This window comes from Diachasma alloeum, unplaced genomic scaffold (assembly GCF_001412515.2).
Source record: "Diachasma alloeum isolate Michigan unplaced genomic scaffold, Dall2.0 Dall_scaffold_00178, whole genome shotgun sequence".
Lineage (NCBI taxonomy): Eukaryota > Metazoa > Arthropoda > Insecta > Hymenoptera > Braconidae > Diachasma > Diachasma alloeum.
The window spans coordinates 475,403-492,041 of record NW_021680344.1 but is presented as its reverse complement, the minus strand read 5'-3'; the positions used below and the strand labels follow the sequence as shown (position 1 = coordinate 492,041).

At 35.6% G+C, this 16,639-nt stretch overlaps 2 protein-coding genes across 2 annotated transcripts in view; one reads left to right on the top strand and one right to left on the bottom strand.

Annotated features, from left to right (window-relative positions):
* Positions 1–1,126: 1,126 nt before the first annotated feature.
* Positions 1,127–4,945, bottom strand: LOC107038745 (39S ribosomal protein L43, mitochondrial). Its single transcript, XM_015258004.1, has 4 exons — positions 4,405–4,945; positions 4,173–4,279; positions 1,962–2,167; positions 1,127–1,306 (listed from the first exon to the last, which is right to left on the bottom strand). The coding sequence occupies exons 1-4, from the start codon at positions 4,539–4,541 to the stop codon at positions 1,184–1,186; spliced, it is 573 nt and encodes a 190-aa protein (XP_015113490.1). The 5' UTR covers positions 4,542–4,945; the 3' UTR covers positions 1,127–1,183.
* Positions 4,946–7,211: 2,266 nt separating this feature from the next.
* The window catches only part of LOC107038265 (serine protease snake), a 12,832-nt gene continuing 3,404 nt past the window's right edge, over positions 7,212–16,639 (top strand). The window contains exons 1-2 of the mRNA XM_015257276.1: positions 7,212–7,367; positions 13,695–13,953. Coding sequence (XP_015112762.1) covers positions 7,241–7,367; positions 13,695–13,953 — 386 coding nt within the window. The 5' untranslated portion in view covers positions 7,212–7,240. The remainder of the gene's footprint in view (positions 7,368–13,694; positions 13,954–16,639) is intronic.

Here is a 16,639-nt window from a genome sequence, read left to right as displayed (position 1 = left end):
GCTAAGTTGACTTGAACCGTTTTAGCGTTTCGCTACTGACTTGTTACGTTTTTCTACTTCACTAGTGAATGCATCATCGTGAGAGGTGTGCTTCAGACTTTCTTGTCATATGCCTGTGAATCAATATTGAAAAACATCACCAAATTGAAATATTTTCTTTCACTATTCACTCATTGTGACCATCATCATCATAATTATAAACGCATAATTACAGTTGCATAAAACATTGGAATTTCAATCCGAAAATGAATCTGGTCTGATGCATCACAGAAGAGTAGAACCACAAATGGAATTTGTGGTTATTGAAATAGCGAAATAATTAATAGATTCAAATGTGAAACGTGACCCAAGAATCACAAAAATTGAAGAACGAACACTTGTTCTTCATAGAGTAAACGAGCTTCATCACTTCATTTCATTTTATCATTAATTTCTTATTTCCGTACTATCAATTCAATTTTAATTCAATGCATTCTGATGGACTACCAACAATACAAGAGTCTATTTTGCCTGAACGATTGTGAAATAAAATTAATCAAAGAGATTCATGAAAGTGATAATGCTCGATAAACAATGTTTATTTGTCAAGTATTTGTTAATGGAAGTATTTTTGTAATAAGATTAATATTTTACATGTTTCAAGTAATTGTCTAATATTTTTGTAATTTTCAACTTGACAAATAAACATAGCGATTCATTAGTTAATTAATATTTTTAATAAAAACGCATGGAAATAATGATTCATCATTGCGTTAAACGCAAATTGTTTAACTAGTCATTGATAATTTCGTTTATTATCTAGTACTAATTTGACTTATTAAGTTTGTCATCTGTTGGCATTGTACTTGATACTTAACAAATTATTGCAAATGACTCTATTGCAAACGACCCTTGCTAAATTAATTTTAAAAAATTATAAAAAACGTTTCTGCCTAAAATTCTCATATCCTCTGTTAATTTTTATCAGAAACGTTTTCATCATTACATGGAATTTTACTCATGCGGATTTAATTTGTGAGGAAATTGTGTGTTTGGATGTGTGAGTCGATAAAATTTGGTAATTACCTATATCTTGCTAATTTGTTTTCTAATGGGGAAGATAATGTTGAAATAAACGTTTGTATTATACATTTGAAGTAATGCACGCTTTATTTATGATCCTATGTACACTATGTGATTAATTTTAGGAGGATGATTGTTTTGCCTCAATTTGGGTCAATTTTTTGGATTCCTGCTGGGCTTTAAAGATTTGCAATAATTTTTCTGTTGCGGTCTGCTCCTCGACTACTACGTTTCCAATGATACTCTGAAAGAAATGAAAGAAAGTCAGTTGAAAATCTTGCATAGACAATCCCTCGAATATATGGTTTCAGTGGACTGTTTGTAAAACTCGATCATGAATATTTACGAAAGAATAAAAAGGGGATTTTCTTCTCTCTTCGCTATAATGAAGAAGAGATCAATAAGAACAATTCGTATTATTCACGGAATTTGTTCGATATTCAGTTCAAAATCTCTGTAATAAAAAAGAGACCAATAAGATATTCTATATAATAATAGCATAAAATTTTTCATCTTCCATTTGCATCCTTTTATATTCTTTCAATCCATTTCATCATTGATAAAAATCAAATTCGTGGGTATTTTCTCGATAAGGACACTCTTCCGGCACTTTATTCATTTCTTTTAATTGAAAAAATGATGATGTGATAATAATTTCATAAAAATGTAATAGAATTTGTAGAATTTTTTCGTTAGTTGTGAATTTGTTCGAAAATCGGTTGTCCCATTTCAATTCAATTTCGCATTACACATTGATACAAGGAGGCAAAAGCCAATTTACAATTAACATATATAATAGAATTCCAATAAAATAATATTTGATATTTGTTCAGAATCATAGAAGGACAAAGAAATAATAGAACAAAAATTAGCTTATACGTGAACTTATCAAAACTTACATCGGGGAATTTCGTAATGTTCCACATTGGGTTTCTGAAGGTGAAGGGGGTCCACGGTCCCTGAATCGATGGGAACTCTGTGTGGAACATCTTTCGTAACCTCATTAGTGATCCATCTTTCGATTGTGTTCTCAGGAGTTCAATCCACTTGATAATGTCTTCCTTTGGGAAGTTCGCCACGCTCACCCAGTGTCTCTCTCCATTAACTAAAAAACAATGCAAACATTGACTGAACCGAAAGCGATTGGGTAATGCAGGGGTAAGACGAAGTATGCTTGAGGTATATGTGAGGTATACTTAAAGTATATCCCTAGAAAACAAGTTTTTCTTACGATTGTCCCCATATTTTTCATAGAAACAGTTTATAACATTCGCTAGCTTGTATTACCCACTTGTTTATATCGAACCCTCTGTCTCTGTTAAGGATGTTTATCCAAAATCGCAAGTACTTGAAAAAAAAATTGTCTTTTTTTCAACTGAGAGATGAAGATATTCCCTTCACTTTGATACAAATTTCAATCCACCAACCCATGTTCATTATTTAGAAATGAAATAGACAAAATACACCAAATGCATGCGCTAACATGCGCTTCTATGGGATAGAATCATTCAAATATTTCCTCTTTTTGCGCGGGTATCCGAAATTGTTTTCTGGCCATTCGATTCAGCATAGTTTTGCACATTACCTTCTATTTTTATTTCTATTTTTAGAGTTTTATAGTATGTGAATTATAAATTTCAACATAAAACCTATAAGAGTCCGTGTATAAGGAAAAATTTGTTTATTTATTTCTAGCGAGACTATTGCGATTAATCTTTTTTTTAACATCAAAGAAGTTAGTTTCATATATTCTGCTATCAGCCAAAAAAATTATAGAATTTTCCTTGAACATGAAAAAATGAGATTTGCTGAAAATGGCTAAATATCCTGAAGCTCAGGTACTAGTATATTATGTTGAATACTTATTCACATTGATTCACAGCCCCGACTAACTTCTGACAGAACTTGGGTTAAACTCTGACTAAATTTTCTTCTCAAATATAATAAATCTGTTGCCCATTCTTTGGCCGCGATTCACGCAAAAGCGATTGAATGGATTTCAATGGTATTTTTTCTATTTCATAGTTTAGAGTCCCCAATTGGCTTTAGACTATAAGTTATTACGCTACGGTGTATGGTTTAAAATGTACAGTCCAATCTTCGTACAAGATACCACAGGGAATCTGTAGGGGAATAAAATTCCGAGAATTACGTATCCCCAATTCATTTGCGCGCAGAGGGGAAAATACTTTGATTTGATATTCTTCGTGCAGGATACTAGACAATTTCCATTTTTCATGATCATTTGAGTGCGATTCCTCATGTGAAACACGAATGTCTAGTCAGAAATATTGTTCGTTTTCAAAATAACAATTTAGAAACTCGGAATAAGTTAGTTTATTTATAGAGTCCTGAGAGTCAAAATTGAGACTTTCACTAGAATTTTGGTTTTCATAAAAATTGGGTTGAATTTTGTTTTGTTTCGTCTATTTATCCATTCAAAAATAGACGTAAGCGTGTAAGCGCATGGATACTTTTTACCAAATTTTAGAACCAATGCGTTTAAGTTCTTTGTTGTCAATTTCGTTAGTAACAAATGGAGTACACACCTAGCCTTCGGCTCGGCCTGTAAACTTCACATTCATCAAAAACGAAATTTATGTCCTCGTACTCTAATGTACTATTATGGCATTTCAATTGTTGACAGTACAATGACATTGAAATAGAAGAAGAGCAGCAATAGTTATAGGGTAAACAGACCAATTACTGGACGGTTAAGGGAAATGCGAGTTTCGTGGAAGGATCTAAAATAAAAGAATCACCTAAATGGGGATATGACGGCTTCCATGCCTTCAAGAATGTTTTAATTAGCAGAAAAAAATTATTTAAAGTGAAAATAACAAAACAAAGAATAATAAAATTAAGAAATAGTTGAATGCGGCCAAAACCCCAAATTTCTGGACGACTAGGCCATATTTTTTTTTGTTTATTAAATGTTGATCAACAGACAAAATAATTGATCACATGAGTAATATTATTGAAAGGTGAAATAACCAGTACAATTTTCATTTCATTATTTATGGAATATTCAAACTAACCCCCGTCCAGAAGTTGAACTATGTACATCACTTATTTATAAAAAGTGCCATTATCCACTTGTTTTCACTCACGATATTCTCCAACAATTACTGGACCTCGATGTCTCCTCGGCTTGACATACACCACAACACCAGGATTTTCCTTTGCAAAATCGAGGAGATCATTCTCCAGGAAATCTCTACAAGATAATACCCATAAAAAATGGAATTGAGGTTAAGAAGGACGTTCACTGGAGTACAATTGTTTCTAACGAATGAGATAAGTGTCAAGGAGTGTTTGTTCACAATTTATATGATTACTCACCTCATACCGCGACTGGCCCCATGATTTTTGCAGAATTTCAGAGTTATTCGTTGTAATTGTCCGATGTAACGACCCACTCCGTTGGCTAGTGGGGCTCGTAGGAAGCCGGATTTTATTATGAGAGAGTGATTCGACATGATTGCGGCAATTGATTAGACAAACAATGATTTTCACCGAAATATTACAACAATTGCTGTGTTTTTATCAAGAGAATATTTTTTCAATAATATACACTGAGAGCTGCACGAGTGGCACTTGTGGTGTGCAGCGACGGCGCGAATGGGGCGGGGGGGCAGGGGGAGAGGAGAAGTAAACAGCTGATACTTTGTGTAAACACATTCATACACTTGTTCTAGCATTCATAAGCGCTTATTCCTTTCATAAAACTTATTCATTAAATTTCCCCCTTTTAAGTAGTATTGAGAAGGATTCTGAATTCAAATTGAAGATAAATATATCGTTCAAAGGATTTTCATTAGGTTTTTTCAGTTAAAAATTTTTGAATGCGACTCTGGAAGAGGTCAACCCTCTGACTCGCAATCTTATCCCCACTACCTATGGGGGCGGAGTGTTCGACGTGGAAGGGGATGATAGTGAGCGCGCGAATAGTGCCGTAGCACTAAGTGCACGTTTGAATATAAATCCCAAACATAAAAATTCTTAAAAGGAATTCATTGGTAATAGGATGAAACACATTTTCCAGAAGAAAAGAAGCAATTTGAAATAAAACATCCCATTGCCGTCAATCTCCAAATCAGGAGAGCAATTCAGTAACGAAGTGGTAAAAGGAGATAAGTCAATTTTGACTATTGATCAGTTTTCAATCAATATCTCGGAATCTAAGGAAGATAGCAAAATTTTTGTTATAACCTTTTTTGAATGCTACAACAAATGTAATTGCGAAAATTTCGCTGTCTCCCTTAGATTCGGAAATATTTCTCAAAAACTCAACTGGGAGATAAGTCGACTTATCTCCGTTTGCCACTTCACTACTGAATTCTATTAAGGTGAATGTCTCGGTAGCTAAATCTTTAAGGAAGAGTCGATGAAAGAACGTGCATAAAAATAAATTCGGTTGTATTGGTCATAGAGGAATTATTCTAGAGGATTATCGAACTTTATTTGACCGAAAACAATTATTTTTAGCTATAAAAATATTAAACAAACATCAAATTAAACCAATTTATTATGTAAGAGCTATGTCCTAGTAGTTGAATCCAAAAAAGGTCCATGTCCCAATACCTGAATCCCCATGGGCCAGTAGTTGAATCACAAGTTGTTGCCACGGAAATCTACACTTAATAATAAATATCGTTCATTAAATAATAGATTGGCACGAATATTATGACATATGGATCATCATCATGACATTATGCAAATAGAAGAAACATTCAGTAAGTTTTCTCAATAAAATAACACTCTTCAGATTCCAGTCGGTAGGTGTGCAGACTCTAAAATTTCTCTTTAGAGGAAAAATTTAGTTTGAAGAAAAAAAAAATTCTGATTATTTTATTCACGTGCACTGAAGTATTTTCGATAGTTTCACTTATGACAATATCTCATACGTGTAACAATACGAAACTTAATAGTAAAATAACGAATTCAGCTACTCGGACATAGGTTAGGCCTGATGGCCCAATACCTGAATAGCTATTTATTGGTATAAAAAATTGTTATTCTCGAAATTTTTACCACTTTTACAAAAGTTTAAGTCAGTCCCTGCTTGATGAATTATTTAATTAATTTTTCAATACTCGCATGACTGAATGAATCGCTATCATTTGATGAGTCACCTCTTAGCAGTTGACACTAGGAATCGGACCGAAGGCAGCAATTCAACCGAGTATCAACTTTAATTGTTGAATCCAAATTTTTTTGGGAATACCAACCGCATGGAATTTATTTCGTTAGAATCATTGAAACCCTACGCTTCTTTAAAAAATTAAATATTATCATTTTTGAGAAGAAATAATTACTTATCGAAAGAAATTGGCAATCGGATACTCGGCGATTCAGCTATTGGGACTGAGTCAGGTACCGGGACATTTACNGAAACCCTACGCTTCTTTAAAAAATTAAATATTATCATTTTTGAGAAGAAATAATTACTTATCGAAAGAAATTGGTAATCGGATACTCGGCGATTCAGCTACACTGAGAAAAAAATGTTTCAAAAATTAGTGTGCTACTCATCAATGCTGGGACATAACAGGGGGTCATCGAAAAATTCGAATGTGGCACCCCAATTTTTAGAGGGACTTGCGCCACTACTTCGCGCGATGCCCGTAAAACTTAGGGTGCCACATACGAATTTTCTGGTGACCCCCTGTTATGTCCCAGCATTAGTGAGTAGCACACTAATTTTTGGAGGGACTCTCACGGAATTATGGTGTATTTTTCTCTCCGTGTATTGGGACTGAGTCAGGTACCGGGACATTTACCTTACGTATTACACGAGAATATGTAGAAGAGCCCCAATAGAGTTGCAATGGTTACAACGGTCCTGACGCGACAGGAGTGAGGGAATAGTCACGTGACCATTTCTCACTAACACATCGCACGGCGCGCTGTAATTGGCGGGCATCACACCGATACGGTTTCATACGATTTGCGAGTCAGAGGGTTAACATTTCGATCCGGAATCACTCAATTATCAAATTACCGACCGCAAGACATTTTTTCAGTGCCAGAACAATCCAAGAAGAATTATTAAATTTTGATACTGAATTTATTCAATATGTTGCAATGTAGCATCTGGCTAGCGATTGCACTTGTGTTTACAAATATTGCAGAGTGCTATCCTAAAGATTCTTCAGGAAAATTAGTGGTAAATGAAATGGATATTTTACAAACATCGCGATTTATACAGCGAAGGAACAATTCTGATGAGGTGAACTACGGGTTAAGACGGGATCCGCAAAAATCAGAGTCTCCCTCCGAAATTGAGAGAATATGCGAAAGAAGTAAGTTTTGGATAGTCCTTTTTTTTCATTCAATTTTTTTCCCGCCTTCGGCGCTGAGTTTCGCGGAGAAATTATTGACGAATGTTTGCCTTTTGAAATCATGTCATTGTTGGAATATCTAGGGTTTAGTCCATACGCTGTAACAGGTTCCGTACACACTTTTAGGTCCATTGAATTTTATCACTGGACTTTATGTTTTTGTGGTCCCTGAACACAAATATGTTAAGGGGAGACTACTATGAGTTTTAAAAGGCGTGGGCTAATGGGCGTGGGAATGAACTACCGTAGCTGCAGCCAAGCAAAATTGGATAGGGTTGCAGTACTGTTACTGCGACTACCTCGATTGTGAAACGCACCCTATATATGTCTAAGAACGAATAATTAGTGCAAAAAAATTAATTGTTTATTGTTCGTTTGCCCCGCAGACGCTTAAAATGTTAAAAATAGTACAGGGCCTCCAATTTTTGAGCTAGAGACATTTCTTTTCCAAAATTTTTGAAAAAATGTGTACAAAAACAATCACGAATTATTTTTTTGAAATTCAATTCCTACATAGCTAATTTTGTTTTTTTTTAAATAAAAAATTGCACCGTTCACGTAAAATACCCCGAAAAATGTTTCTGAAAGAATCGAGAATATATTTTTAACATTTTAAGGATAATTTTTCTTGCTATTTTACCTGAATGGCACACATTTTTATTTTAAACAAAACGAAATTAGCTATGTAGGAGTCGAATTTCAAAAACGAATTCGTAATTATTATTGCACAAATTTTTGCAAAAATTTTCCAAAAAAGAAACTTCTGTAGCTCAACAATTGGAGGCCCTGGACCATTTTTAACATTTTAAGCGTGTGCGGGGCAAACAAACAATAAACAATTAATTTTTTTGCACTAATTATTAGTTTTTAGACCTACACTGATAGACCGGTTTAATCGAACCGAACAAGACTTTTTAACTATTACCACGATTCGTGAACTATTAACGAATCGCGGTAGCAGTTAAGAAGCCTCGTTTGGTGCAACTGAATCGTTCCACCTTTTCTATTAGTGTAGGGGAGTGAGGGGCAAAATGAAACAGCCGGGAAACGACTATTTGACGCAATTCGAGTAAAAAAATAATTTGTTATCAACTTCTGTTTATTAACTTTTTTTATTATTGAGAGTACTGATGAGAATAATAATTTTTTATTCTACTTTTCTAATATTCTATTTTTTATTCTACTGAATAGAAAATTATTATTCTAATCAGTACTTCCAATAATAAAAAAAGTTAATAAATTAAAATTCAAAAAAAAATTGATAAAAAATTTTGTTTACTTGAATTCGGTCAAACACCCGTATTTTCGACTGTTTCATTTTGCCCCACTCTCTCCTATATAATCGATCTTCAATGTATGAGAAATCTCACTCGAATCGCCCGCGACTTTTAAAACTCATAGTAGTAATCCCCTCAAGTATGACGTCCATGGTAAGGGTGCGTTTCGCAATCGAGATAGTCGCAGTAACAGTACTGCAACCCTATCCAATTTTGCTTGACTGCAGCTACGATAGTTGATTCCGAAACGCACTCATAGATCCGAGAGCTTGTCCTAGACTCTTTCCGTGATTAATCAAAATTCATTCTCTTTCGTACTATTGTAGATATCGAAATTCTAAAAATATCTCAATGAAATAGATAAAATTATTAGCACAAGGCGACACGATTTTTTTTCAAGTTATTGTTAATATTTTTTTTTCAATACATGAAGCATACGGAACTGAATTCGATGTTAAATGCATATTCAAACCTCTTGTTTATCGAGCTAATTTTCATGAAAAATCCTGTAATTTTTACTAAACATACTCCACATACTCTTTTATCGAATGGCGTAAACGAAATTTCGATTCAATGAATGACTGATTTGTTATTAACAAATTTTCGACAATCGCCGATCTTGGCAACCGTTTGTACTACCGAACTGACAAGGACCACTAGGGAGTGTTCCCCTCCGATTTTGATCAAACTCATATGTTGTAGAGGATTCAAAACTAAAGGACACGTATTTTTTTTATCGGCTAATACGCGGCTTTAGGGGGAGAAACCATGGTTAGAAGGTGACCACCTTCGGGGGTGATGTTTCAATCCCATCTATAAGGAGGGTGTTTTTACAAATGTTCATCACGGTAATGAATACCTTGTGAGAAGTTATAAAAATCAAAATTGATAGTTCCTCTGGGAGTTGAAATTGGGGGGGGGGGTAAACTACCCCGTAAAAATTTTGTTAAAAAAAAAATATATATATATAATTATATATGGCTCATAATTTGATAAAAACAATTGCATTTGCAAGAGCATGGAAAAATGCAGAACACCTGTTTTTGGATTTTCCCCGGAACTGAAGTTTTTTGGGGTGAAAAAAATTATTTCTCGGCAATATGACTCATCACAGTGGTGAAATTTTTTATCCATTTCATCAAGGTAATATATAGCTGGTAAGAAATTATGAAAATCATAATTGATAGTTCATCCGGGGGTTAAAATTTGAAGGGTAAACTACCCCTATAAAAATTTCATTTTTCAAAAAAAAACTATGGCTCAGAATTTTATAAAACCATTTGCGTCTGAAAGAACATGGGAAAATGCAGAATACGTTTTTTTGGATTTTCGCCAGAACTAAAATTTTGTGGGATAAAAAAAAAGATTTCTAGAAAATATCACCCATCACAGTGGTGGAGTTATTTACTCATTCCATCGAAGGAGAAAATAGCTTATGAGCGATTATGAAAATCACGAGTGATAGTTCCTCTGGGGGTTGAAATTTGAAGGGGGGGGGGAACTACCCCTGTGAAAATATTTTTTTTTTAATTATAGGTCAGGATTTCATGAAAATGATTGCATTGGGAAGAACATGGAAAAATGCGGAATACCTTTTTTTTATTTTCCCCGGAACTCAAATTTTCTGAGGTAGAAGAAATAATTTCTGAGAGAACTGTGAGTTGTCCAAATGATTTAGTATTTATTGTAGAAACTCATTCCATCCGTCTCAATCGAGCCTTTACTTCTTTGGCATTTTCCTGTGGTTGTCCATATATATATTTTATTATGGATTACAATCGGTATAGAAATGATATTCATAAAAAAAATGGTGCAGGCAGAGAGACTTTCTGCACCACGAGCATCTAACTACTGCAACATTAGAACAACCATCAACGTCACATTGTAGATTGGAAGATTGTCCAAATGCAAAATCAACAAGATTATCAAATTCCTCTGATTTTTTAGCAATATAACGACTTTGGAACCAAGCATAACGAAATAGATTTAGATACCTTGGTGACGATAATTGATTATGAACTAGAGATTGCAATTTTATTACGTTATTTCGTGCATGTAAATTGATGTCATGATTCAAGAGAACGACCGTATCTGAAAAATGACGGATATAATTTTTCAAATTTCTGAAACCGCATACATCAAGAGGTTTAATTTTCCCGGTCGTCCCTTTCGGAATCATCATAGTTAATAATTCTTTATTCCAAGGAGTTGCCTCTTTTATCACTCGAGAGCAATGTCCACTCCATGAATCGATCAACAGTACTTTTTGGTCCCACGTGTGGAAAGAATACTTCTTCCAACCAAATTTTGAAGTGCTCTGGAATGTTTGGAATACGATGAACATTGCAATCAGTGTAAATAACTTATCACATCTTATTATACATTAAAAATATCATCATACCAAAAGTCAGTTTTCCCGATTTTGAAACTGTTACATAAACATTTGAAGGTCTGAATAGATTCTTCTGGACCCTTGGGCCAAAAGTTCCGGAGGGTTCCTTGTAAACAATGAAAAGAGGTGACAATAATTTTCCATCAGCAGATATCGTGGGTTGGATCGTACAACTGTGTGTCGTTGCCGTTATAGATTGTACAATGCACGAGACTTCTGTAGACGCCTCGTCCGCCAAAGTTCGTCCCGAATGCGTTTCCAATTAGAAACCACTTTGATCAGAATTATAGATGTTTTGCGAGCCATACATTTCAAAATATGGTTTGATTTTTTGCACGAATTCATCCGCAGTTTTTTGTAAATCTTCTTGATTTTCCATTGTTTTGCGTCACGAATTTAGTAATCTTGCGAGATGTAATACGATGAGCTCTTTTGAAGTAATGCAGCCACCACGGGGAGGCCTTAAAACGATTATCCTCATTTCCAATATTTATCGAGGCTTGCAGAGCCCACCTTCGTAGGTCTGCATCATGAACAATTAACCCCGCATCAATAGCATTCTTCATATTTTTCAATGTATACTCTGATATACGCTTTAACTACTCCATATAAGTTCCTCCTTTATTGACTTCATGCGCCAAGCGACGTAATTGTTGGACGGATTTCACTTTTTTGAATCTATTGGAAACGGTTTTTATAAACAGATTTTTCTTCGTTTTCGCACTCCTCCAGAATTCAACTGCTTTTTTTTATATTCATAGCCTATAGGTTCGTCATCATCCGAACAACTATCAGGTGATTCTTTAAGACGCGGTTGGAATTCTGTATCCTCAATTGGTATTATTTCGATATCTTTATACGGCTCTTGGAAATCGAGAGTGGATTCTTCAATTATTTCCACATCATTATATTCCTCCATAGTTTCTTTCAATATGTTCTCGAAATTAGTTGCCAATTCTCATTCTTCATTAGGTACAGGAGTTTCCACAAGATTCATCACTTCAAATGTTGCCATGGGGAGCTTAATAATGTTTATAGGATTNTATTAGTTACAGGAGTTTCCACAAGATTCATTACTTCAAATGTTGCCATGAGGAGCTTAATAACGTTTATACGATTGAATTTCATGGTGAAAACAATTGGAGATTCACAATTAGAAAAAGAAAATGTTTTCCCGTGATATGTTTATGTAGACTGAACACTGTGCGAAACGGATGAGAACAAAATTGCAGAAATATTCGGGGTTATCAATAATGCATGATTACTGAACTGATACGCTATTTTTGGGTATAGGTGACGTTCGCATGAATATTGTTACTTTGTTTGGATTTATTATCGCTTTCAGCAGTGTGTTAACACCACATATAGTATAATGATGAATCACCTCATGGAACCATTACCCAGCTTTCCCAGACACAAAAATTATAAGATAAATAATACTATATGGAAAAATCCCGATTATTCGGTAAGTTTTTTTGGTATTTGTGGTTGCTTTTCCTTGGAATAACCACAACATTGCTGCCCCTGAAGTAGAAGAAAATTCTATCCCAGTGGATCATTGTTTCTTTAATCTGTTATTGTTGTCATCATAATGCCGGATTCTGAAGGAATATAATCTTCACGTGCGGACTATTAGAATCAAAATTGAAAATTCAAATATTTGGAATCAGTGACTTATAAAAGAAATCAATGTTCTTACTTCATAACTTCGATGCCGAGATAAATGCGAAAAAAGGTATACTGTATTATTTCATGATCTTCCCGATGCAATAATTTCCATAAAATCCTGAGCCATGTATTTTTTTAATAAAAAAAATGATTTCAAAGGGGTAGTTCACCCCCCAAATTTCAACCTGCAGAGGAACTATTAATCGTGATTTTCATGATCACTCACAAGCTATTTATTACCTCGATGGAATGAATAAATAACTTCACTACTGTAATGGGTGATATTCCCAAGAAATCATTTTTTTATGTATTCCAGAAAATTTCAGTTCTGGCGAAAATCCAAAAACACGTATTCTGCATTTTTCCATGTTCTTCCAAACGCAATTGATTTTATAAAATTTTTAGACATAGTTTTTTTTAACGAAATTTTTATAGGGGTAGTTTACCCCCCAAATTTCAACCCTCGCATGAACTATCAATTATGATTTTCATAATTCCTCACAAGCTACTCATTACCGTGATGAACATTTGTAAAAACACCCTCCTTATAGGTGGGATTGAAAGATCACCCCCGAAGGTGGTCACCTTCTGACCATGGTTCCCCCCCCCCCTAAAGCCGCGTATTAGCCGATAAAAAAAAAATACGTGTCCTTTAGTTTTGAGTCCTCTACAACATATATGAGTTTGATCCAAATCGGAGGGGAACACCTCCCGGGTGTTCCTTGTGAGTCATTTGACCCTTATGATCACTTCGATTGTTCCTTCCATTTGAGCCTTAACTCCGTTTGATCCTTATAATCACTCGTCTCCCATTGAAAAATGATCAACGCCATAGGTATCTTACAAGAAAACGCTGTTCGAGGTATCTTATATAAAACCTCGATTGTACTTATTTCTCTAATTTCCTATTTGTATATTCATTATCTATATTTTTCATCTTTTTATGCAAAGAATGCAGGGAATATCAATATGAGCTCTCTCAACAGAATCTCCTCGATTCAACGGATGAGCATCTCAGTCCGGAATCCCAGTGTTCGATGCCAATTGATCCCAGAATTTCTGGTGGACCGGAAATTGAAGGAAAAGAATTCCCACATATGGTAGCGCTGGGATGGTTCGAGAAGCACTTGAAATTTATACATCGTTGTGGCGGCAGTTTAATCTCAGAAAAATGGATTCTAACCGCTTCACATTGCACTGACAATTTTTTGTAAGATCCTCAATTTAATGAAAACTTTCGAAAGTGAGTGGAGACCGCGGTGCAATTTTAAAGTCCCTGGACTTAGTCACAGCTAAAAGTTCCTGCACGAAAAAATTTTGTAGAACAACCTAGAGAATTCACTAGTAAATTCTGTTGGATGTCAAACAATTTGAATTTTAGAACAACTCTTTCCAACCAATTTATGTTGCCTACATGGAGAAAAAAGTTGGAGAAGAATTACTAAACAAGTCAAGTAATCTTGAAGCCGAACCTATTTTTAGGTCTTTTTCACCCTATATCGGGGAAAAAAGTGCGAGACAAACAGTGATTTTTTCTCGGCTAGCTTGCAAAAATTGACGAAACGTGAGGATAATTTATATCGAAACTGAAAAGTTTCGTCTGCATCCCACCAAAATTTTTCAAGTGAACGTGAATAAAAGCTGAATGACGTGTAATCATTCACGTATGTGTTGGAATTTTTCTGTAACGGAAATAGTATTGAATGGCCAACCATACGAGTAAAAAAAACACCAGCGCAACAGCCCTGGGAAAAGATTTTTCTGTGCTGCATCTCATCCCAAACTCGAAAACTTGAAAATCGCTACCAAAAAATCTTGTCCCGGGCTGCTGCGATGGGGTTTTTTATGTGGCGACTGGCCACCACACGAGTAAAAACCCCATTGCAGCAGCCCGGAAAAATACTATTTTTACAGTGATTTTCAAGTTTCCGAGTTTGGCAGGTATGCAAAATACCAATTCCCAGCTGAGGAATCGTGAGAAGCAGTACAGAAAACGACTTTTTACCAAACGCGGTATGGTGACATTTCAATTTCGTCTATTCCCATACTCTTTACATGGGTATCAAGAACCCTATACCAGTGTGGGAAATTTTAGTATACAAAATGTGTTTTTTTTTTATTAAACCACTCGAAACATCGTATCGCGAAAAGGAGAGCGGAAATCTCGAAAGGAAATCTCGATATATCTCGAAAATCTCGAATAAGCGAAAGACTGAAACTGTAGTGCCTCTAACGTGAGGAAATGAGGAAGGCGTGTGCGTAACACGCGCGGCCGATTTTGTCCTCCCAAAAGTATTCTTTATCGAATGGCTATTTTGTTACACGATTACCTCTCCATATCGCGAAATTTGCGCGATTTTATAGAAAATTGTCATGCAACTTTTCTCTTCGTGTACGTATTTCGATGCAACATATTAACCCTCGATCACTCGCTTAATGAGCACGGCGCCGTCCGTTCTTTTATATTTTAGCGTGTTGCTCAACGCTTAAAAATTCTGTAAAAATTCGAGTTCCTAGTTCAATCCATTTATTAGCGTTGGTTTTGTCCGTTTTTTGTCTCGGGGAAATTGTTTAGCTAAAAAAAGAATAGAAACGTTGAATGGGCAGAAAAGCGGCGCCACGCCACCCGGCGCAAGCGCGTCCCTGTCGAGCGACAGTGTTGCTACATTCTCTGCCACACTTGGAACGCGCATAGCGGTAAGACCTAAGGTGGCAACAGCGCCCTCGGTTTAACCCAGCGGCGCTGCGCCAACCGTGTGACGGATGAAGGTTGGCGGCAGAGCGCAAGTCATCGAGGGTTAATGAACTAAACTGCTTAACTCTTTTAATATATTCTCATTTATGACCGTATATTGATGAGAAGGAGTTGTTCGAAAACGATAAACACAAAGGGTTAAATGAATTATAGAAAAAATCGTACGATCGATAGTAACTTTATTCAATAGTTAATTTGAAATTCTATTAATTTACAAGTGCATTAATTTAAATTGCCAGTTTATATCTACTACGGAAACTACGTTCCTAGCAATTGTCACTAATTATATAAAGAACTATTATCTAGCTTCCTACTATTTCACCTAAACCTAAGCATACTTCTGAGAGGGTCTGACGGCTGTCTTATAGTATTTCTCGATCGTATCGATACTCATTATATCTTTATGTGGCATTCTTCCACTTCAAATTTTCTTTATTTGTCATTGTCATCCAGAATCTTAAAAAATATCGATATTTCGCGTATCCATAGTTGCCAAGGCGATATTTTGCGGGATAGATATGAAAAAATCCGCTTCGATACGATACTGAGTATCGATGTCTTAGGGTATAAGCGGGAAACACTGTCTTATTGTTAGCGAGCATTTTCTTCTTTCTGAGATGGCGTCTGGCGGTGGCCCTCAGTCGAGAGTCACCTCGACAGACGTGATGCTATCTCCGGGATACTCGAGCTGCGTTTAAGAGTGATTGGGGATCAAGCTGTCTGAGAATCAACTGCGTCACTTCCACTGGTAGATTTGCAATCGGATCCACGTTGGGTTTGTCAACACCAAACAGGCGCATGAGCTTTCCAAATACATTTCACCTCTTCTGTTCAACCCTTCCCCGTTATAGCCCTCATTTGAACCTTCAGTTACAAAAAGTATTGATTCATTCACGCAAACAAATGGAAATTACGATCGAAGCGGAGTAGCGGTCTGATAGACCGCGGGGTACGGTAAATGTGCGTTTTCGGAGCGATTCATAGTAGTGGTTAAGGAAAATAATAAATATTTCTCCTGTACAGACTTCCCAATAGAAGAGGTATAACCGGAATCCCCTATTCTGGAGAGATCAATCACTTGGTGATGATCGAATTCTATTGGTCGAGCAAGAAGACCCCCGATTGGTCACCACACTGATGG